The 23,064-nt window shown below is 56.0% G+C and overlaps 7 protein-coding genes across 7 annotated transcripts; 4 read left to right on the top strand and 3 right to left on the bottom strand.

Moving 5' to 3' along the window:
• Nucleotides 1–414: 414 nt before the first annotated feature.
• On the top strand, nucleotides 415–1,099 carry KVR01_001204 (uncharacterized protein; the record flags this gene model as incomplete). The annotated part of the gene is made up of 1 exon (XM_044794347.1): nucleotides 415–1,099. One exon carries the CDS (start codon nucleotides 415–417, stop codon nucleotides 958–960), a length of 546 nt encoding a protein of 181 aa, XP_044649159.1. The 3' UTR covers nucleotides 961–1,099.
• A 173-nt stretch (nucleotides 1,100–1,272) lies between these two features.
• On the top strand, nucleotides 1,273–3,622 carry KVR01_001899 (uncharacterized protein). Its single transcript, XM_044791966.1, has 4 exons — nucleotides 1,273–1,416; nucleotides 1,673–1,942; nucleotides 2,100–2,250; nucleotides 2,326–3,622. Coding segments are annotated over exons 1-4 (579 nt in total). The 5' UTR covers nucleotides 1,273–1,414; the 3' UTR covers nucleotides 2,482–3,622.
• A 1,768-nt stretch (nucleotides 3,623–5,390) lies between these two features.
• Nucleotides 5,391–7,247, top strand: KVR01_001093 (uncharacterized protein; the record flags this gene model as incomplete). The annotated part of the gene is made up of 5 exons (XM_044783458.1): nucleotides 5,391–5,522; nucleotides 5,589–5,645; nucleotides 5,730–5,823; nucleotides 5,892–6,029; nucleotides 6,100–7,247. The coding sequence occupies 5 exons, from the start codon at nucleotides 5,391–5,393 to the stop codon at nucleotides 7,245–7,247; spliced, it is 1,569 nt and encodes a 522-aa protein (XP_044649048.1).
• Nucleotides 7,248–7,737: 490 nt separating this feature from the next.
• On the bottom strand, nucleotides 7,738–11,356 carry KVR01_001642 (uncharacterized protein; the record flags this gene model as incomplete). Its single annotated transcript, XM_044793964.1, has 4 exons — nucleotides 7,738–9,734; nucleotides 10,273–10,328; nucleotides 10,397–11,208; nucleotides 11,330–11,356. 4 exons carry the CDS (start codon nucleotides 11,354–11,356, stop codon nucleotides 7,738–7,740), a joined length of 2,892 nt encoding a protein of 963 aa, XP_044649597.1.
• Nucleotides 11,357–13,792: 2,436 nt separating this feature from the next.
• On the bottom strand, nucleotides 13,793–15,100 carry KVR01_001799 (uncharacterized protein). The gene has a single exon (XM_044793079.1). The coding sequence runs from the start codon at nucleotides 14,482–14,484 to the stop codon at nucleotides 14,062–14,064; it is 423 nt and encodes a 140-aa protein (XP_044649754.1). The 5' UTR covers nucleotides 14,485–15,100; the 3' UTR covers nucleotides 13,793–14,061.
• A 3,946-nt stretch (nucleotides 15,101–19,046) lies between these two features.
• KVR01_001784 (uncharacterized protein) lies at nucleotides 19,047–20,426 on the bottom strand (the record flags this gene model as incomplete). Its single annotated transcript, XM_044787856.1, has 1 exon — nucleotides 19,047–20,426. The coding sequence occupies one exon, from the start codon at nucleotides 20,424–20,426 to the stop codon at nucleotides 19,047–19,049; it is 1,380 nt and encodes a 459-aa protein (XP_044649739.1).
• Nucleotides 20,427–21,042: 616 nt separating this feature from the next.
• Nucleotides 21,043–22,911, top strand: KVR01_001353 (uncharacterized protein). The gene is made up of 2 exons (XM_044794769.1): nucleotides 21,043–21,474; nucleotides 21,539–22,911. The coding sequence occupies exons 1-2, from the start codon at nucleotides 21,201–21,203 to the stop codon at nucleotides 22,276–22,278; spliced, it is 1,014 nt and encodes a 337-aa protein (XP_044649308.1). The 5' UTR covers nucleotides 21,043–21,200; the 3' UTR covers nucleotides 22,279–22,911.
• Nucleotides 22,912–23,064: the final 153 nt, after the last annotated feature.

Below are 23,064 nucleotides of genomic sequence, written 5' to 3' on the forward strand. Positions count from 1 at the left end.
GGCTTTCAGCACTTATACCTCCTTTGTTAATTCGCAACTGGCAAGGCTGCATTCGACCCCTATCTAGGTACCTAGGTACCTTGGTAGATCGATAGCTCCTTCTCAAGACTACCTAGGTACTTACCTACCCAGCTCAACTCATAGCCCAACACCGGTGGTGAGTCACCCGGGCAGCTGAAGGAGTGCCACAAGCTTGGGCTGGCCGGCCTGGCATGAGGCTTTCAGAGCCAACATGAACTCTTCAGACCCACAGCATCTCCAGCCACATCACGTCACGTTTACCAGGAATAAACATCGACAATGTCATTGAAAGAAACGAACAAGCGAGCAGCCATGCCAAAGACAACTAATTCATTGTCCCCGGACGGCGGGCCAGTATTCTTCTGGAGGGAGACGGAGGAGCCATACGGCTGGATGTCACAATGGTACGAATACCCGATGCGAGACGGTGCCGACAGCACCATCGTCTACTCGACGGCGGAGCACTACATGATGTACCAGAAGGCCAAGCTCTTCTGCGACGACAAGATAGCAGGCGAGGTCCTTGCCGGGGCGGGGCTGCACCCGCGCAAGATCAAAGACCTGGGCCGGCAAGTGGTGGGGTTTAACGAAAAGACTTGGGTGGCCGAGAGGGAGCGGATTGTACAGCAGGGGACATGGCTCAAGATGACGAGGCCTGCTCGCGATGGGCAGGTGAGCCTCGGGGAGCTGCTCCTAGGGACGGAGGACAGGGAGCTGGTCGAGGCGAGCCCATACGATAGGGTGTGGGGTGTGGGGTTCCGGGCTAAGGATGCTGGGAAGAATAGGGAGCGCTGGGGGTTGAATCTATTGGGAAAGGCATTGATGGCCGTACGTGAGAGGTTGGTGGAGGAGAGCAGAGAGGCTGAGGCTGAGGCTGAGGCAGGCGGGAAAGAGAAGGGGGACGCTGCAGAAAAGGAAGCAGAAGAGAAGGCATTATGATAATAAATAGCCTTGCATGCATGTGGACTGATCCACTGTATACCATTGCCATGATACCAGACTTGAGTTTCAGGGGAGTATGATACTCATCCATGAGTCGCAGTCGCATCATTTTGGATACGTGCTGTTTACAGCGTCTTACTGCTAGCTAGTCCAGGCACTGGGGATGGCAGCGGACAAGAGTAAGCTCGGCGAGCTGGATTGGGCAGGCTGGCAGTCGAGACGGGAGGCGCTAAACGGTCACGTGCACGGTCATGCGACCCTTAACAATTTTGACCTTTTGCTGCCGTCCACACCAAAGGCGGGGGCCAGCGCTCCGTTCGTCTCGAAATTAGCAAGGCAGGCCAACACCACCTGCTGTTCCCTCCTGGAAACTTTTTTTCGAAGCCCAGCAGCCCCATCCTCCAACCCGACAAATCACCGACAGCGGCCATCATCAGCAAGTGCAGTCAAGATGTGAGTGCCCGAATGCCATCCTCCGACCGATTTCGAGACTCCTGGGGCGATGGAGACGGTTGCATGGAACGTCTGGCCGAGGTGCAATTTGTGAAGGGCCGTCGGGAAGCACTCGCACCTCGCTATCGATGACGCCTTCACAGACGGTCCTCGGCCAACAACGCCATCAACACCACGTCGAATCCATCTCGCCCCCCGAATCAGTCTCTCAGCGAGAACATGTGGAAGGCTGACATGTCAATTTCTTGCTGCACAGGGTCAACTTGGTTACCCAGAAGCGCCTCGCGGCCGATGTCCTCGGCTGCGGTGAGCGCAAGATTTGGCTCGACCCCAACGAGGTCAACGAGATCTCCAACGCCAACTCCCGCCAGTCTATCCGCAAGCTCGTTGCCGATGGCCTCATCATCCGAAAGCCCGTCACCATGCACTCGCGTGCCCGTGCGCGTGAGCTGAACCTCGCCCGAAGGATTGGTCGCCACCGTGGTTTCGGAAAGAGGAAGGGTACTGCCGATGCCCGTATGCCTCAGTATGTCTGCCCACCAGCAATCTGAACCCACCCGATCGATGAGAGCACGACAATGTGGAAGGACCAAGAAGCGGTACAATGATACCAGAAAGAGCACGGGATATTCCTCTCGAGGGCACGATCTGTGGTGGTCGGGGGCTAACCTCACAATCTACAGGCAAGTCCTCTGGATGCGTCGCCAGCGTGTTCTCCGCCGCCTCTTGGTCAAGTACCGTGCCAGCGGCAAGATCGACAAGCACCTTTACCACGAGCTGTACCACGCCGCCAAGGGTAACACCTTCAAGCACAAGCGCGCCCTGGTCGAGCACGTACGTTGAGCCCAGCCCCGGGATCCCCGGACCACGCGGGAAGTATCACAGCCAGACTGACATGATTCCCTCCAGATCCACCGCGCCAAGGCCGAGAAGGCCCGTGAGAGGCAGCTCAAGGAGGAGATGGACGCCAAGCGTGCGAAGACCAAGGCCGCCCGCGAGCGCAAGGTCGAGCGACAGACGGCGAAGAGGAACGCCCTGATGGAGGGTCTGGAGGAGGAGAAATAAATGCATCAAGACGGCAACTGACGAAACATTCCTCTACTTCCTTACTGAAAGAAGCTGTCTTCGGAAAGGGATCCTGCATTCGGAGTAATCGGTTGGGTCGCTGCTCAGTACATATTTCTCTAAATCCTACAAGGTCTTCTAGAGAAGTGCTGTCTCTTGACGGGGGTTTCTGGCAAGTTTTTACGGCATTGAAAACGGGATCAATGAGCTGCGAACAAATTTCACGGATGGTTTCCTTGTTTATGAAACACTCTGCAATTCTCCCAGCCCACCAAGTGATCTCGCTGGCCTTGTATTGCACGACTACCCTGTTAGATAGGCAGACAGTCGGGCCGTGGTCCTACAATGCAGCGCAGCTTGCAAAGCACCACTGCTCTTGGTTGCAGGGACATCGTGACAGCTTCACGCATGCTCGGGACGGGCATGACGGGCCATGTGGCAATGTATTTATTTGTACTTGGTATTACAGTACCACTTCAAGCACCAACGGACCTTCTGTGTCCCGAGGCCAGACCATGTGATTGTTCCATCGTTCCAGATGAATTTATGGCTTGTCCAGTTGTCGAGACCAGCAACAATAATACACTTTACTTCAGCTGGCCGCCCACACCATCCTAGCATGCGATCATGGGCGGAGCGGCAAGCCAGCAGCAGTCAACGAACATCCCCGGCCAGGAGCCCACTTGAGCTTCGACCCAAGGGCCTGGCATTCAGGACCCCAAAACACACCCCATTACACATTTGATTACTTCAACTCGGGCACTATCTAGACTGAAATGGGCAAAACACAGCGTCCTCGGAGAGACGAGTCATTCGGGGGAAGGGCAAAGCAAAGATTGGTATGAGAAGAAAGGGCGGCCCATCGCTGGCGCCGGTACAACTAAAACGATGGGTCAGAGGCTTCATATTGTCTCCTGTCAAGGTGGTGAGGTGCCGCCAGAGACATTTCAGCATGCTCCCGCCGAGGCGGAAAACCAGATATGCATACTTAGCGATCTCATCCTTCCCACAATTAGTTGTGGGAAGGAGGGCGAGAGGGAGAAATGGACGTAGTCCATTACACCTCGGGGGAGCTGATTTATAGCCCAGGCGGGCATGGTGGAGTGGAACTTTTCTTGGCCGGCGGAGCCACAGGTTAATCCGTGCCGGTAGAAAAAATGCCTGGGTTGTCGCTTGGTGATGCAACACTTTGAGCAGAAGGTCTTGCGCAGGCGATCAATAATCCAATGTGTCAACCAACGCAATGCATCCCCTCAATCCCGCTTCCGGCCACATGTACATCTGCACTGCATGTCATGGAAGTTCTATGTGGTAATCCCCGATGCACGGCTGTCTTGGTGTGAGGCCCTGTTCACAAACACAAATATCGGCACTGGGCCGGATGCCTGAGAGCCGATGTGGTCGGCCCTCCCGTTGCCATGTCGGTAGGCTCCCGGTCAAGCCCGTACAGGAAGCATTTGCTCTCTCTATCGGCTGGTGTGCCGATGCGGGGCACACTCCCGTCTGTGGGGAGGTCCTGGTGCTGTGGGTTCCACCACTTTGCAGGCTCTTCTTTCTTGCCTCCCAGCAGGCCTTTACCAGTTTCGATGCCAAGTGTGACTCCATTGTGTCTCCTACCTTGCCCACAAGCATGTAATTACCATGATAGGCTCTACCCTGGTTGAGGGCCCAGGGCTGGGAGCCCCGGATTCCCTGAGGCTGGGCCAAGCAGCCTGGCCTTCTGTGGTTTGCACGCTATTACGTAGGATCCATGTTGAAGTAAACCGAAGCATGCCGCCCTCTTCTCTCTTGTCCCCTTGTCCGGTTTTTACCTGTGGAGATTAGATTGATTCACCTAGGATGACCACCTAGGATGACAGGCACCAGGACTTCACGTACGGTCAATATCTTCAGGACATACAAGAGAAGGGTTGCGAGCAAATCACCCCAAGTCCTGGGAATGCTAAATGTGAATTTGCAGCCGAGTAGATGCTGTAGACATGAAGTAGAGTGACAGCTTCCACTTGACAAAGTGTATTACCGTCTGCCTGGAGATTCATTTGCTACGTGACTTGCATGCCCTCCCCCCGGGCAAGAGTATACCCATTCTCAGAGTGAGAACATATTTTGACATGTCTCCAGGGTTGAAAAAGATCCATCACGATCTGTGTTACATCTTTGAGTACCAGCTATTGGGCCCTGGAAAGGTATAGTTTATAGTTCAGCAGATGAAGAAGTATACCTGAAGGGGTGAGGCAATGTTTGGGAGCTGTCCGATGAATGCTTCTCGTCTAAACTTGGTAAGTCTTAGACTCTACATTGTACACCCAACTTTAATGTTCAGACCAAACCTCTCTGAGGTACAGTGGCAGTATTACCCTGCTTTCTCAGGAGAAAGAAGCCCGGGTTTCAATGGTGGAAACCCGGGAGGAATGATACAAATTTGATGTTGTAAGTGATGGATGGCCTGTTGTTGATCTGGCCCGTGCACTGAGGCCTGGGCCCGCACAGGGATTCTAGGCGTCACTGTGGAGCTAGGTCCTCTGAAGTGCAGCACAGCGGGTGCCGAGGGGCGGGGTTAGCTGCTAGGCTGACCCGGATCGTGGTGCATTTCCTGGAGTCACGAATCACGATAACATCCTCTGTCCGTGTCAGCCCATCACCGACTTCGGTGCCCCTTCTTGCCATCCACATTGTACCCTCTCCGGACCGGTTGATAAGACCGTCCCCCTTCGCGCCTCCGAAACGTGCCCTCCCTCCGGGCCTCCACAATGACCACATGAGCTTCTGGTGAGGTTCCCGTTCTTCCAGGAGCTTCAATTGGCAGCCCCAGACAAGCGGGAGAACAGCAGAGCTAACTCGTCAGTGGTGTTCCGTATCGCTGTCGTTAAGGCTTGCTTGCAAGTGGTAGAGCGGCAGATCCAGTCACCATGTCGGCTCCCATCTTCCGTGGCGCATCGCGCCTGCTCCGATCTGTGCCACGACGGTCACCATACATTCAACAGACCGGCGCGCCGTTCACACGATGCATGTCGTCGCTGAATGTCGAGAGCCAGCAGAAAGTGCGCGAAGGATCAACTCCTGTCGCCCCAGAGTCTGCCCCTGCTGACAAGGTCGCTGAACAACAGTTGCTGGCCACCCATCTGAAGGAGGCCGACCCGGCCATGTATGAGATCATAGAAAATGCAAGTACCAGCAGAGAGGTCGTCGTCGAGAGGGCCAGCAAGGCCAGGCACGGATCAGGAGGCTAACCATGCCCGCGACAACAGGAGAAGAAGAGACAAAAGCACTTTATCAACCTCATTCCCTCCGAGAACTTCACATCTCAGGCCGTCTTGGATGCCTTAGGCAGTCCTATGCAGAGTACGAAACGCCCGTGCTGCGTTTTAGCCAGGCGAGAGAGATGTATGGCTGACATGCGTGCGTTGCAGACAAGTACTCCGAAGGTTACCCGGGAGCGAGATACTATGGCGGCAACGAGTTCATCGACCAGTCCGAGAGACTATGCCAACAGCGAGCACTCGAGACCTTTGGTCTGGACCCGAACCAATGGGGAGTTAACGTACAATGTCCGTTATCAGCCGTGCAAACCGAGCTCCCCTTGCCTTGTTCAACCGAAGTACTGACCGTCTCGTGAAGCCCTATCCGGCGCGCCTGCCAATCTCTATGTCTATTCAGCCCTCATGGATACTCACGACCGCCTCATGGGCCTCGATCTCCCCCACGGCGGCCACCTCTCGCATGGCTACCAAACACCTACCAAGAAGATCTCCATGATCTCCAAGTACTTCGAAACACTACCCTACCGCCTCGATGAGTCAACGGGCTACATCAACTATGCGCAAATGGAAGAGCTGGCGATGCTCTACCGCCCCAAGATCCTCATCGCGGGCACGAGCGCCTACAGCCGCCTGATCGACTATGCGCGCATGAGGGAGATAGCCGACAAGAGCAACGCCTACCTCCTCGCCGATATGGCCCACATCTCCGGCCTCGTCGCCGCAAAGGTGCTCCCCAGCCCCTTCTCCTTCGCCGACATCGTCACCACCACCACCCACAAGTCCCTCCGCGGCCCTCGCGGCGCCATGATCTTCTACCGCAAGGGCGTCCGCCGGCAGAACCCAAAGACAAAGGAGGACGAGATGTACAACCTCGAGGGGCCCATCAACTCGTCGGTCTTCCCAGGCCACCAGGGCGGGCCCCACAACCACACCATCGCCGCGCTGTCGGTCGCCCTCAAGCAGGCGCAGTCGCCCGAGTTCCGCGGGTACCAGGAGCAGGTCCTGGCCAACTCCAAGGCCCTCGCCAAGAGGCTGGGCGGCGACAAGAGCAAGGGCGGCCTGGGCTACACGCTCGTGAGCGGCGGCACCGACAACCACCTGGTCCTGGTCGACCTCAAGCCCCAGGGCATCGACGGCGGCCGCGTGGAGCGCGTGCTGGAGCTCGTGGGCGTCGCCGCCAACAAGAACACCGTCCCCGGCGACAAGTCCGCGCTGTCGCCCGGCGGCCTGCGCATGGGCACGCCCGCCATGACGACGAGGGGCTTCAGCGAGGACGACTTCTCGCGCGTCGCCGACATTGTCGACCGCGCCGTCACCATCGCCAGCCGCGTCAACAAGGCGGCCCGCAAGAACGCCGAGGAGAAGGGCATCAAGCTGCCCGGCAGGGTCAAGGTCTTCCAGGACTACCTGGGCGACGGCGAGGACGAGCCCGAGATCGTCCAGCTCAAGAGCGAGGTCGCCGCCTGGGTCGGCACGTACCCTCTCCCTTGGGACGCGAGGTCGTGAGCTGTTTTGAGTATGTGAATGAGGTGTGGTTGGTACCGGATGGTGCGCGAGCGCAACAGTGAGAGCTCGGCGAAAGGCAGCTGTGAGGAATGGGCGGAGGTGTTGGTGGTAGGGATGGTGTAGTAGTTCAACCTCTTGACGCTAGGAAAGGAAGGAACAGGGAGGGAATTCTTCAACGGTCACTCTCACGATAGAGCGTTCCGGGGCGTTTGTGAGCGGAGACGAGATGAGCCGTCTTCGTGTAATCATAAGGCATCACTTTTTTTCACCAAGCATCGGCATAAAATACAGCTCTGGCAACGCATGTATGTATTGGATCAAATGCTAGCACTAGACAACTTGTGCTATATGCCCAAGGGAGTGTCACACTATCTCTCTAACCAGCGCTATGCTCGCGGTAATTCCAACTCTCAACTCCCCGAGATCCCTCCTTTCCTATATACCCTTGAATAGCTGTGTGCAGTATCCAACACATGGTCCTACTAAGTGTTCACTTTTCCTCTTCTTTTTCCTTGGACCCAGAATTTTCTGTACCCGCCTTTTCTTTTTCTTTTCCTTTCACGTCTTCGTCGTTCGGCCTGTGCTCACGTATTGCTGGCTCCTTGTCCAGCTGGCTCTTGTCCGAAGCAGGGATCGAGCCAGGCGCGGAGAGCCAGGCGACATCCAAGCCAAAGACCTTGACAACGCTCTTGCGCCCCGCGAAGTCGACCCAGTACTTCTCGAGGGCTGTGTATCGCGCGCGCTGGGTCCAGGACTGCTCGAACCGGGGGTCCGCCGCCCTCCACGTCTCGGTGATGTCGTACAGGACGGGCCACAAGGCGTAGTCGGCTATGGTGGGCTGCGGCGGCTGGCCGTCGCTGTTGCCCGCGAAGAACATGTCGCCGTGCTCGTCGCCGGCACCGTCACCCCATAGCGGGAAGAGGTTCTCGGCCATCCAGTCGTTGAACTGGACGTAGTTGGCCCTCGCGAAATCCGAGATCAGGCTGACCTTCTCCTCGTTGGGAATATCGGGGGCGAGGGCACCCCCCATCTTGAGGGCTGTCCACTTCTGGCCCAGGGCGATCGCGGCTTGGAAGCGAGTAAATATCCTAGCCATGTAGGCCTCGTTGCCCTTTTTCTTGGGGTACCGCGCGTCGAGGTAGAGCATGATGGCCACGTCGCCAGTGATGGTCGTCCGGTCAGAATCGTCCAGGACAAACTTCACCGGCACAACATCTGTTGCATCACCATGACGGGACTTGTTCCGTTTTCCGGTACCGATAGAGCCATGCGCATAGTTAACCCCTAGCTCGGCTAGCATGATCTTGACGCGTCCATCCACCATCGTGTCGCCGCAGCCAAAGTATCGTGGTGCCGCCTTCATGTGCAGGACGTCAAATCCGGCGCCATAAGTTTCCTTCCAATTGAACTCGCTGGAGTGGTTCTCCTTTCCAAAAGCTTTCAGCATGGTAACAGCTTCTGGTGTCTGCCCATTGACGACCGGTCTGGCTCCATCCCTGGTTTTTGACACGGCACCTTGGCCCCAGATGACCGGTTCATCGACATCTTCCGTAGGAGACAGAAATGTACCGATGTGGCGGAAGGTCAGGCTAATGCGATATCCGCCAAAAGCAAGTTCGGCGTCGGTCTTCTGTGAGGTGGGCCGCTTGTCGGGTCGGATGCCATGCAGCCACTTGCTGTTTGTGGCAAGACCCATTCGGATAAGCGAGTTGTGTGGCATACGGCAGCGGACGGTCTGTCGTTTGGATGGCGACGGCTCTTCTCCGATAGCAGGTGCCACCGCTTCGTCGGTTGCCGCAGGTGGCGGAGATCTCTCCTTGTCTTCTTTAGCAGGAGGTTCCTTCTCGGTCGAAGCATCTCGCTTCTTCCTGAAGACCATGGTCCTCTCTGAGCCCAAGCTCACATTCGCTATGTAAGAGCCGGGAGCGACATCCAGGGTCTTGTCACTATGCTCACTGATATAATCGTTCCCGTTTCGATAGCATTGAATCAACACGTGGTTGACCTTGTGGCCTACTTTGGCCTCAACCTGCGTCCGAATGGCTTCAACGGCTGGTGTGAACGGTACACAAAGTGGTGTCTCGTCGCTAGGGTGTCGGTAGATGGGCTGCGTGCCATCTTCCAGTATTTCGCCCTGCACGGCGACGAAACGTGGCACCTCACCACCTTGATGCATCATCTTCTGGAAGTAAACTTCAGAGCACAGTCGCTCGAAGAGGCCGGGGGTGAGCGAGTCTGGGAGGAACGAGTGAATCATGGACGTATCGCCTTCGCAAAGCTTCTCGGCCTCGTTGGATGCATCGGTACTTGGCACCGAGCCAGTGGAACTGTCTGCTGGATCCTCTGGAACCTTGGACTCTTTGTTGGTGCCAGCAGGATAAGGGCCCGTCCTTTGGTTAACAGGCGTCTCGGCCGTCAGTAGTCCTTCAGAGGGGACGAAATCTGCCTTGTCCATGTTGACGGGTTTCGTTTTTACCGGCACGGTTTCTGATGCTTTGGAAGCCAAGAACTGTTTCATGGCTTGTTCTGCGCTGGCAATGGGATTCTTGCTGGTTTTTAAGCTGGGTTCGTCTTGGGAGCCTTTTTCAGCCTTTACCTTGTCGCTTTGTGACTCATGCTGAGGTCCTCCCATTGTTGACTTTGTCTGACCAGGTAGAGGCCCCTTGTCCCTTGCTTGCGCATTTGCGCGTGGCGTCAAGATCCTTCGCTCAGCCTTCGGATCTGTCTTCTTCACCACGGGCTGTACCGCCTGCTTGGCCTGGGGCTTGCCTGGCTCAGGCTCAGGTGTCTCATTTGCGGTGAGAGGCTCGACGACACCTGCTGTGATTGTTTTATGGGTAGGGGAATTGGAGGAATCTGTGGTCTCGGCGTTTAGTCTCAGCCTTTCCATCTCAGGAGAAAGATCTGGCGACAGCGACAGTGGCAGGGTAGCAGGAGCGGCAGCAGCATCTTCTGGCTTGCCCTTTTCTCCAGTGCTTTCAGGGGCATTGGTTCGCGTTAGGGATTCTAAGCTTTTGGGACGTACGGTTATGCCCTTGCTGGGACCGAGCCTGTTCCCTGCCATCGCCGCCGCGATCAGTTCTGGTGGAATGTTAGCTGGACCGCCTGGCATTGGCACGCTCGCCCTTGCCCGCTGATTCGGATCCGACTTTGACTGCGGTCTCGGTCGTAGGGTAGGCACGATTTCGGCGACTGTTGCGAACTCGCAACCGGTCATCTCGGCCAGTTTTCTCGTCGCGTTCAAATGTCTTGCCTCGCTACGGTAAGCACAGCAGTCCTCCACGATGGTGATATCAAATCCATAGCTACTCGCCGCCAGTGCCGTCGCATAGACACTGACATTAGACAAGGCCCCGCAGATGTAGAGTTCGGTCGCGAAATGCCTCCTGAGAAGTTGCAGAAGCTGTCCAGACTGGAAGGCCGAGTAATATGTCTTGGTCATGGCATAATCCCTCGGGCCCTTAGCTGCTGCCAGTTCAGGGAAAAGCTCCGCGCCCTTGGTGCCTTTCCGGACACACTGCGGTTTTGCCTGAGCGCTCTGCCCGTTCACTTCGCTAAGAAAGGCCTCCGGGTCGGCTTCCGGGGTCGCAGCGGGCCCCGGCGATAGGCGGGAGGCTCGGGCTCGGGCAGCCGCAGCCGCCGCGGAGCCTCCTGGTCTGTTTGGCAGCTGAGGGTGGTCGGCGGCCATCATCTGCTGCTCGCCAACCGCGCGGCTGGTGTCAAACTGGCTGCGGACCCAAACCACCTCACCATAGCCGGAGTTCCGAACGGCGTCGGCCAGCCTGAGGACATTGGCAATCATGCCATCCGGTTGGCTGACAGGCAGTGCGCCATCATCAGCCAAGAAATCGTTCTGAAAGTCGATGGCTATCAGTGCCTTCTTGGTAGGCACGTCCGGAAAGTCGGCGGGATTGATGGGAAGGAGAGACATGACGATGCAACAAAAGGCGACATGGGTATTCTTGCACACAAGAACACAAAGACGAGAAGATACCGGGTGTTTTTAAGAGCTGCGTTTGGTCAGCATAATGGCCCATTGTTTTGTGCGACCCGATGGGGGCCACTTGGACTCTCGAACATGCCTCAAGCAAGTCGCGACAAGATGCCATACGACCTGGGCTGGTCTGTGCCGCGCTTCGAAATGCCGTGCAAAAATACGAGGTTGGTCAGGAGATAATGCAAGTGCAAGAGGAAGACAGAAGTCAGAGAGGTAGGCCAGCAAGTAATAGTGTAAACGGCCGGTGGCCGGCCCGCACACAAGCCTGGGCCGGAAAGAGATGGTCGGAAATGATGGGCCGGAAGTGGGCGTGATATCCAAGCGTCGGCGCCACTAGCCAGGCATGCAGTAATACTGTATGTAAGTAGGAATATGCAGGGTACAGTGAGAGAGGTTATGCGTGGTGGGGGGTCAAGGAGGGCCCGGGACAGGGCAATGGCAGTTGCTGATGCTGGTGGTGGTGCTCGTGCTGGTGGTGAATTTGACCGACGGCAATATTCTTGGGGAGGTGATCGACATCAGCCAGCCAGCCAGCAGGCAGCAGAACGGCGGGCGTCGTGGATGAGACTCGGGGCGACAGAGGTTGGTGCAGCAGGAAGGTTTGGCGATCACGAAACGGCATGGGGGACAGGGTCAATGCCGATGGATGGAATATTGAAATGCTTGCCCGAGTCGAGGTGAGGTGAGGTGAAGTGAAGTGAAGCGAAGGGCTCTCTGATGGGGTCGACTTGACTTGACTTGACTCGACTCGCGCCGTACCGTAACGTACCGTACCGCACCCGCAGACTACCGTGGCGGACCGTGGCGTGTACGGAGTACGCACGAGAAAAGTCGTGAGACACAAGTGTCGCACAGGTTTGGTGCGCACGCAATTCCAGCACAAGCAGGTCAGCAGATCTGTACCTCGAAGCTGCGGGCCAGGGTGCTGCTGTGGCACAAAAAATGCAGAATGTGACGGACGATGCTGGGGCTGGAATTGGAGGTCGAGAAAAGGGCCGGTCCTGGTCTCTTTCGTTTGCCTGTGTGTGTACGGACGGAGCATGTACGGAGCATGTATGTGTGTGTGTTCACGAGCAAGGGCAGGGGTCGGTTGGCCCCCTGCCTCTTCCTGCTGCTGCTTCCTTCCTGCATCGACCTCACCTGCCCGCCCTGCCTGCTGCCCTGCTGTGGCAGCCGAGGGGTAAAAGGGCGGCCAGAAGTGGCAGAGTGCCTGATGAGTGGGAGGAAGGAGAGGGACTGGAGGGAGCAGACCCGCCCCTCGTCAACCAACATGCATGACAGTACATGTACATATGCATCTACTTCCGATAGATCTGCCAGTGCCAGCCAACAGCAGACGGCCAAGAGCAAGCAGCTTGCAAGAGTGTGTGAGCAGGTTCGGTGGCAGACTCGGTCGAGTATTGATAATGGTGTCTTGTCTTGGACTTGTCTTGTCAAATATGCTGCCGATCTGGTCTATGTCTGTTCTCATTGTACACTGATGGCCATGTCACCTCCACTCTGTGACGGACGGTCCCCTCGCTTTGCCCATCTTCATCTCCATCTCCACCTCCACGCCCGTGTGCAGGTGCAGGTGCAGGTGCATGTGCATCTAATAAGTATCCTCCAGCACTGCACCTTGACTTGAGTTGGGCTTGAGATGAGAACCACCATGCAAAGAACCATGGCACGACATGGCATCATTGCACAAGCTCGACCCCCACCGCCCACGCCCCCCCACAGATGCTCGTCGTCGTCACTTGTGGGACAAGACTCGTATACGCCCCCATCCACATCCCCATCCCCATACACAATACACGTATTACACATACACATACACACACACACAGTATGTACACAACATACACATATACGTCGAATATACTCGGTATTATTCGGTGTCCTCACAGGGTCGCAGCCGACAGGTCACAGCCAGCCCAACGGTCTAGACCCTCGTGGACCGTTGACGAGAAGAGACGAGCCCTGGCCCCGGATGCCCGAGGCAAAAGAAACATGCTGTGGTAGCGTCGTCCCGCCCAGGACCTAGGGGGCTAGGACTGAGAGGCGAGGACTGATGAGGGCCTGAGGACCCTTGATGTCCCTTGTCCTAATAAACTTCGGCAGCCACGCAGACGCCTTGTCAAAATTAACGTGCTCATAAGGTTGGCCGAAGCCGCAAAAGAAGGTTTTGCCGGGGCAGGGGTTCTTGTGGTGTGGTGGGGTTCCTGTGATGATGAGCCTTCGATCGTTTTTCGATATCACTCTCTAGTCTCGTCTTGGGCCCGGGAGAGAGACAAAAAAAGAGGGTGCTTACTATTCATCCGCGCTCACAGAGCTCGACAGACAGCCCTTCATGCGTCCTGGGTTGAATGCATTGCTGAGCGGCCGCCCTTGTGAGACTCCATCTTGCTCCTCGTTCGCCCTCGCTCGAACCAACGGCGTTGGACAGCGCAAGCCCCAAAGGACCTTGCATAGCCGCCCTATTTTATGCTGCTGGCCACCAATTGCGACGAGCAATCGAGGGTTCTGCCGTGCCACCCCCCTCCTCCCCCCTCCCCACCGCTCAATGCTGCAACCCTGCACACCACCATGCGGCAGCATTCTCTCATGCAAATGAAGCCCTACCGGTTACAGTGCCGCCCTCTGGACAAGCATTCCTGGCCCTCCCCCAGATCCCTCAGGTGGCCTCAGGTGGCCTCAGGTGGCCCTCCGACGCCTTGCAGCCTCCGAGTGCTTTCCTTCCCTCCTGAGCCTGCCAGCCTGCCAGCGTTGCAGCCGAGAGCCCGGCACCACAAGTCAGATGATGCCAATTGCCGATGCCACCGTGTTCACCAGTGGTCACGCCCTCCCCCAGCCCGAGCTAGGAGGAGCTCCTCGAACGCTGGGTCTGAGCTCCTCACCGCAGCAGAGCCCCGACCTGGTGTGGGCTGCGTGGTAGGCGGCCGGCCTCCAAACACTCGAGCAGATCTGATGGCCAAGCATGCTTGTCGGTGTCGCATGCCAACTGACTCGAGCAGCCCTTCGGAAAGCAACCGATGCACTCCAAGGAACTCTCCGGCCGGATTGCCAACCCCACAGCAACTGCTTCCGCTTTCCGTCACGGGAAACCCACAACGACCGGCCGTGCCGTGCTGTTGCTGCCCTGCTCTGCCACCTCTGCTCGGGCCCAAGACCTGTCATCGTGTTGGGATACGGCGCACAGACTTTCTGTCTTCTACGAGGCGCCCCTGTCATGCGCGCCGGCCACAATTCTTCCTCCATCCCCCTCTCGAGCTGCGTGCTGTCGCAATCCTTCGACTGTACAAGGTTGAGAGCGAGAGCCGCCTCCCCTGAGTCCCGACGGGTGATGGCTGCCAGAAATCGAGATCCCGGCTGTCACCACGTGTATCAACCACACACACCGTGTGTGTACCCCAAATAACCACCAGAGGTACGCACCACGACCACCGACGCCTGCCCTCATTCCACAGTCAGGATCTCAACCCCTGACTGCCGTGTAAGTGGGCCCCGTAGCGCCCGCCGCAGCCTTACGCCCATCAGGCAGGCCGCAGGACCATCAAACGACAAAGATGTGCGACCCAACTCCTTCGATGCTACCATCCATCCCCCTTTGACACTTGTTGACTACCGCCTACGGGAGCGGGGAAAATGTCCGAGGATCTTGCCTTGGTCTCTGCACAAATGCCAGATGTCGCCAGATCCTAGCCAGGACCCATTGTCAATACCGTAAGAGCTGACAAAACGCTGTGTCGTCGTCCACTGCGTCACAAATTCCCGGCACTGGACCCCGGCAGTGGTGAGATGGGTACCCATATCCGGTAGTCTTTTTTGCCAAGCATCCAGTAGTTGAGAGATGACGAGAACATCTCTCTTCACCTGATCCTGGACCGAACCAAATAGACGCAGGCAAATATCTCTCGCGTTCCCCGTCGCCACCGCGTTCAGGATTGTTTCATACACGAATCGAGGCCAATGTGACCGTACCTGACGTGAAAACCCTGGGAACGACATTGCGCTCAAGTGCTCTGAAGCTGACAATGGACATGAACGCCCGTCCAGGATGGCTTTTGTAAAAATCTATACCTAGGTATCTTGCCTTCTAAATCCAATATGCCGCGTCCTATGCGGTAACTATAGCTAACCGGCGGCCGGAAAACTGATATCTGACAAACGGCCCCTCCGGAAACACATCTCAACCATGATTCCCATCTCGCCCATCGCCGCCCCCCCCCCCGAACCAACTTCATGAGCCGACCACAGCAAATCACATGTTTTACTGTCCATATATCATCAATGCGCCTGCCAGGGTTTCGTGCCGGTGAGTCAAAACACACCTTGACCGGACGCCTCAACCATGGTAGAACACACAAGATCATCGGCGAGGACGGCACCATCTCGCACCCACCGGGAGTAGCTTTGACCTTCGGGCCCGCGCGGGCAGAGCGGGCAGCCGTTCGGGGTGAGGGGGACGTCCCCTCGACGCGGCAGGAGGACGAATGGCCCACAGACGGGCCCTCCTCAAGCTTGCACACTTGCTACACAGCCGAAAGTAAAGGCATACCCTGGGCTTTCCTCCTCGCCCCGTGATGCGCCCGTCCGTCCCATCATGCCCTTCCATCCGGCCTTCTTCGCCTTGTTCAAGCTTCCAAGCTCTTTTGGCTCCGATGGGCCACACCCCTGAGCTCCCGCGCCCGCAGGGGGGTGACGCCTTGTCACCCGTCTCTTCGCTGATGGTGTAGTATCCAACCGTTGGTCGCCGCTACCATGGCAACATGGGGCATCCCCACCTCTCACTCTCCCTCTGCATCACTTCCATATGCGCCCTGACTGTCGCGGCGAGGCTTGAACCAGCTCCCAGCGGTCCCGTTGACGTCGCCGCGCGCCCCCATGTGCTCATCGTGCTCCTGCCGGCTTGTCGATACCAAACTTCTCACACTCGCGTGTGGGAAGACTAGGACTGGTCCTGCCCAGGTGGTCCTGGGTCCTAGACAGGTCCAGAACGGCCTAGAAGCCGCCCACAACTCCACCTGCCCGGGATGTCTGGTATCGCGGGAGCTGCATTGAATCAGAGATTCCTCGCCGGCGGCCGAGATTGGCGGGCGGGCCGCCGCGGCCGCGTGCTGTGTGCTGTGTGTTGACGGGCATGGATGTCCGTTGCGGGACAGGACTTGGCCTCCAGAATGCTGAACCTGACGCATATTTAAGTTAGGTACCAACACCTCAGCCATGTGGTTGGGACGCGGTGTGGGTGCGGTGTGTGTGGCGGACTTTCTTCCCAGTACGGTAAGTTCACCGTCTCGAGGAGCAACAGGAGGCCATAATCAGATCATCAAAGCCCTCTTAGACCTTTGACCATGGCGTCGTACTCGTATGTTGCACCTGTCCGTCCACATCTCTGTGTGTAGCCCAGTCGTAGTCCTACTCAGTGCTACTTGATGTACTCTGTGGCTGCTCTTGTGTATTGGACCGGGAATGGGATGCATGTGGGGCTCATCGGTGGGAGACAGTAAGGATTAAGGGCGTTACGGTTGCAAGCTCCAAACACCTTTGCTGCATGTCTACTAAAAAGCCGCATTATTATCTAGAAGGGCACCTAAGTGGTGCTCAATATGGCAAACCCTTTGAACACCGCCTCTGGTACAATTTCTCTTGGCAACGCAATTGATTTCAGGAGAGTATTCTAAGTTAAGCCCCAATAATAGCTACAGGAGCGCCCATAATGGGGCTTAGGATTCTTGGATAATGTAGCTGTGCCAATGTGACAACGAATACCTGTGGGGGCAGATAGGTGCCTGAATCACTAAGAAAAAAACAGTGAATGGAGCGTATTCATGTAGAGCTTCATGAGCAAAGACCTTTAGAAGTTCACAATCAATGCTGCCCAGGTGAGCTTTGGGACGTGGATACTACCCTGCCAGGATCGGGAAAGCTGGCCATTACCTTGGTTGCCTCATAGATAACGAGTGTAGCACTGCCTCACCGCTGCTGTGTAGACTCGAACCTCAAGCGTCTGGAGTTGCTTCCCAAGCCTGTTGGTTCCTTCAGGCCCTTGAAAACTCTGCTGTACTGCTATTATGAAATCTTATCATTATAAAGCAAGTCCTACTGCTAGACTCTAAGATGAGATTCAGCACATCGGTTCCAGCCTGTCTCGCTTTTTGTTGGCAAAGACCTGGAGCCTGGGGTTCTAGAGTTTTCTGGGGTCCTGTCTTGCAGACAGACAACCTTGGAAGTCTAGCATCTTGGCTTGGCCCAAGGGGAAACTCTAGTCAGGTTCGAGCTCAACGTATCTCACTTGCTTCTCTGAAGGTGTCATGAAACTTGCTCGGTGGCGATTACAAGTGTGCGCCTCATGAGATTATTTGCACAGCCCCTAACCTCTTGTAACTGGTGGCAGCAGTTAAGGATTCCTGTTGTCACATCAGCTGCAACGATGATTCATCGAGAGATGCTTGTCCCGGAAATCAAACTTTTTAAATTCAGCCGAGCCTGATAGGCCCTTTTAAGATAGTGGTCGAATCTGTGCAAGGTGAGATGGTGACGTGTACCTAGGTAACTAGCACTTGAGACGTACAATAGCAACTTCGGCCGATTTCTGAACCAAGAGGTTGCCAACATGATTACTGCAAGCCATGGGCGGTGAGACAAGTCTCTGTCCAGGACTTGAGATTGTTCGTGACCACGAGTCCTCGAAACCTCTGCAACCTTGTAGTGTTTCAACCTGCTCCCACCAATCATGCTTTGAACTCCAGGGTGAACAGACCTATCATTGCGTCTGCCGAACCCGGAAACCATGTTTTGACACCGAATATGGGAAGGAAAGCGAGATATCTCGTACCCGGCATGGGGCTTGCTGCCTCCTGTGATGGGCAACAGAGACTTCTCCTGCTGAAGTCCCCAACGTGGTACTTGCGCCTCAGTAACCCGAATCCTTTGAGCATGTGTGGCAACAATAAAGTGAATAGCTTCTCATCAGCCTACTTGGATGCTCAGTGAAGCAGCTGTGTTGATCACAGCAGCGGCAACTTCTATATGTGTTCGAGCGAGTCCCGTTCCGAAGCATGGCCCCTTATATTATATCGGTATCAAGAATGTGTGCCCAGGTGATGCCATCTTCGGGAGGACACCGATGCATGCTTCGAGGCGACGCTGAATTCCGAAGTCGTATTCGGAAAAAGAACTTGTCGGAAAATACGACCCCTTGCAAGTAGGGTCTCATGGCCGTTGCTTGTTTATCCTTCCCCGGTCGAACCCGACGGCATATTGTGATAAGATAGCTTTCCAATCTACCTCCATCCCAGAGGTCCAACGTGGACTACCGTCGATGGCCCTCTCTACCAATTGGCCGCCAACGGAGTGTCAAGTGTGGATGGGCGGACGTCTTGATCTTTCCCAGGCCAAGAGTATTTATGTACCTGTTAATAGTTGATAGCGGGTTTTGTATTGTAGTTCGAATTTGGAGGAAGCTCTCGGACAATCAAGGAGAGGCGGCTGAAATCAGGTTCTCGGTGCTTTAGGACGCCAGCAAGGTAAATACTTGTTCGTATGTATGTGGTTTGTTTGTCGTGTTGTATTTTTGTGCATTCTATTTTCTAAATGCATTGCTTTGACATGGTGATGCTCGTCGCATTAAACAACCATTGCTATCTGTCCGTAATCTATCTTTATCTTCTATTGGTTGCTCTATTTCTTGCTTCCTCTCTGCCAGTGGTTTCTATTCTATAACTCGTTCTCTAGCCCAGAGGGCCGCTTCTAAACGCATCGGGAAGAATAACGAGGAGACAAGGAGACAAAATTTCACGCATTACCGACAAGGAAGTGGCTCAGTTAGGGAGCCTAGGTGAGGCTTTGCCCCCATGAATCCGTGGTATCTCGACAAGCAGCTGTTTGAACGAAGGTCGAGCAGGCACAGTCTCTGCGGAGCACCGTTGATGCAGATGCTGCAGCCTCGCTACCACCGCGCGCTGCTCGTCTGTGGCGACAGTGACGAGACCCAGCAGGTCCTCGACGAGGTGGGCGAAGGCCAGGACCTCCAGCTTCTCCACGACGGGCGGGACCTTGCCGCCATGGACTGTTGCCGCACCGAAGTCACCCAGGAGGGCGTGGCCGTCCTCGCTGGTGAGGATGTTGTGCGCATACAGGTCCCCATGTGAGATTTTCTTGTAATGCAAGTGAGCGGCAGCGGCAGCGATGTCCTGCAGGATTCTCAGAGCATTGTCTAGTGATACTGTCAAGTTCGAAGGGTAGGTGTCCCTCGTGCACGTCAGAAGCGATGGAGGCTGACCCAGGGTCTGATAGTAAGGGGGAATAAGCTGCATCACCAGGCCACCTTTGAAGGCGCCGTTCGCCTCGTCTGGATGACCGTGGATCCGCCCGAGGACGTCGATGATGTTCTGGTGCTGCCCAGCCGCCATGTACGCTGCCATCTCATCCTCGGGCGTGCCATCGCTGGTAAGCGCGCCCCTGAAGAGTTTGATGGCTACCTCCTCTGTGGTGCTTGGATCGATGCGCCATAGCCCTTTCGAGATGATGCCAGACGCTCCTTCACCCAGTGTGTGCTGGACCTCCAATTCCGACCAGCTCACGTGCGCGAGTCCTAGCTGGTTGTCGTCGGAGAGGGCGATGTCCTCAGACGCGGAACAGGGGTTGCCAGCAAAGCTGAGAAAGGCCAGCTCAGGCATGCTGAATAGCCAGTCTGGGAGGGTCCGTATGTTGTTGGAACTTAGGCGTAGCAGACCGAGCTTCCTGCAATGTTGCAGCTCGTCAGGTAGTGTCTGCAGGCGGTTGCCTGCAAGCATGCACTTTTGCAGCCTGTCACACTTGCCTATGCTTCTCGGGAGTGACGAGAGCTTGTTGTCTGTCAGGATCAACCACCTCAGCCGGGGAGGGAGGGCATCCTCGGGTATCGAAGTCATGCTGTTGCCCCGGAAGGCAACCATCTCGAGCTGTGGACATGACGCCAGGGCCGGAGGGAATGTAGAAAAGGCACATTGGGAAAAGAAGGCAATTTTCAGATTGGGTAGGCTGCGGCCGAATTCCGCGGGCAACGAGGAAAGCCCCGTGCCTGAGAGATCGAGCTGCTCAAGGGCTGACCCCAATTCGAATATCTCGGTGGGAAATGTTGGCAAGGGACATGTCAGCTTGAGCTTCGTTAATGCTGCGTCCTTGTAGCCTCCACTCTGGAGTACCTCGAGATCGTGCATATTGATCGGTTTTGGGGGGAGGGGACAAAGGAGTAGGATGGATCTATACAATCTATGCAGTCAACGTCGAGGGAATTCCGGGGATTGTCAAAAGTGGACAGGGCCAACGTGTACTTATTCAGGTACGCGCAAGTAGTGTATATCCTATTTTCAGATCAGCGGGCGGGCCCCCTATTTCCATAATAAGCCAGCCAGTCATCCTGACACGTGCGAGACCGTTATCTTAGGCGGCTCCCTTGCAAGCCTGAGCAAGACACTTGTCTTATCATGGGCCAAGATCTAGATTCCTGCACAGATGCCTGCACAGTTGTCTGTGATGAAAGATCCCGGTCGGTCTTAGAAACTCGCCAGGGCCGATGCACAGATGGATGACATACTAGGTGAAGCCGAGCATGGAAGAAGAGGTTGATGCCCCTTCCTCCACAATGGGAACCTGAGCCTCAAAATAATACTCTGCAGTTCCAAGCTGCAGCTTATTAGGCGCTAGAACGGGTACCAAGCACCAATAATCCCTGTAAATCTGGGCTGGAGCCCCACACATCTCGCAGCGGTTGAGCTCGGGCCACACTGCATCTGCCCAAGCTTCCCTGCTTCGCAGCACCCGCGGCTCTTGTACACCAACTTCACGCGACGTCGAGCCCACCTCGTACCCGGCGCATCTGCAAGTCCTCGTTTCGCCGCTGCCACAGGCGCCATAATCTGCCGCGCCCTCTCGGCCATCCAAGAAACAGTCAAGCTCGCGAGGACAGCAATAGACCGCTGGCGCCTGTCAAAATGAGTTCCCACTCGCCAGAGAAGCGAGCGTCACCAGCCATCGACGACACCCGAGGCCCAGCAAAGCGACAGCGCACGCAATCGTCGAGTACCGTCCAGTCTTCCGAATCCCCCATCGCCGCTGTATCGGCCACTCGAGTCCATGGCCCGCCAAACTTCAACGAGCAGCACAGGACCGAGCTGCGGCGCGCCATCACCCTGGCGCTTGGCCACGTCGGCTTCGACTCCGCATCCCCGGAGGCCCTCGAGAGCTTCACACACATGACGGAGACATGTCAGTTTGCGCAACTTTCGCGCCGACACGTGACCGTCACAGCGCGCTGACGACTCATACATAGATCTTTCTTCTCTCGTCGAGGACGTCAAGTTGATCGCAAACAGTGCTCGCCGATCCCAAGCCATCCCCACCGATTTTGACCAGTCGGTGAAGCGTTTCAATATTGACCTGACCCATCTAAAACCTCATCGGAGGCCACCAATACCGCAAGAAAGGATCAAGGCGACATATACAACGGAAATGTTCCTGGACGGCGAGACGATGGACCTGCCAACCCTGGACGAGAGGCTCAGTGGCAAGGACGACAAGGACGCAAAGGCCTACATACCAAAGTCGTTCCCCGACTTCCCCAGCATACACACCTACAAGTCAACACCAACCGATGTCGAGTCCGTGACGGTCCCTAGCCACGACGCAGACCCCGAAGGCACAGCTAAGCGCGGGACCCCCGACTGGCGAGGCGACCCTAAGAAGATCCGCGAGGCAGCAGCTCTGCAGGCTAAGCAGGCTGAGGAGGCTCTGAGGCGACTCGTCAGAGCTAGTAAACAAGCGAGCCTCAAGGATATGCGGAGCACCGCTGAGAAGAACCCAGTTTCCAGGGAGCGCTACAACCAGTGGGAAGACGCCATGAAGGAGCTGTTGCAGGAGTCGGGGCGCGCAAACGGAGCAGACAGCACGGGGAGAGGGGATGTCGCGGATCATAGCATGGTCGTCAATGCGCAGAAGAGGTTCCACAGACGAGAAGTGCCACGGTCTGCGAAGCGCATGCAAGTTCAAGATGCTCTGCGGGGCAAGGGCTGAGGAGGCCCTGGCACAGGAACAGGAAAGTGATCATGACAGCCTGCTGTTGCAGATGCAGTGGGAAGAGAGAACGCCATATTGGCATAAGAAGTCAAAAGGAACTCGGGCGGCACGTCCCGAACTGCTCAAGGCCCGAGCAGTACGTGCGAACCAGTCATCCGCACCCACATCTATTCGGTACATAATGGCTGGGGAGTTGAGTGTGCGGGTTCCAAGGCATTCTCTGATAAATGCCATTACGGAATGACCGGTTCCCGATGAGACTTTTGGTCTGAAGCCATGCGCCTGAGGATTTTACTCGCCAGGTGTATGTGGCGCATCGGCAAAGACAACAGGGCCGGACAATAGACCACATTGGCGCCATTGTCTGAGGGTGTCAAAGGCGGAGGCTTTCATGGTGACCGGGTTGAGAGCACTTGCTTTGCTTACAGAGAGGCCTGTGGGAGTATCTTGAGATCTCTCAAGTTGACAACTGGATTGAGTGAGGTTGAGACAGCTGTGAGCAGCAATTACATTGGTGGACAGGCTCTGCTGGACAGGCTTTGCTTTTGAGGAAGCCGGAGTAAGCCAGCTGGGAGAGTAGGGATAAGCCCCAGTATAGGTATTCAGAAACAATATCTCATGAAGCAGCATCCTTAAGGATTCTTCTGTGTCTAGCTCGGTGTGTCATCTGAGAGTATTGTTGTGCAACTGGTGTTGGAATCAGTAAGCTGGCACATGAGGACCCAAGGACACTGAAGAGTGGGTGCAGGTATCAGCTTTTCTCTCCATTCACTTCGTTTTGCA

The sequence above is a fragment of the Diaporthe batatas genome, assembly GCF_019321695.1.
Source record: "Diaporthe batatas strain CRI 302-4 chromosome Unknown Contig00002, whole genome shotgun sequence".
In the NCBI taxonomy this organism is placed as follows: Eukaryota; Fungi; Ascomycota; class Sordariomycetes; order Diaporthales; family Diaporthaceae; genus Diaporthe; species Diaporthe batatas.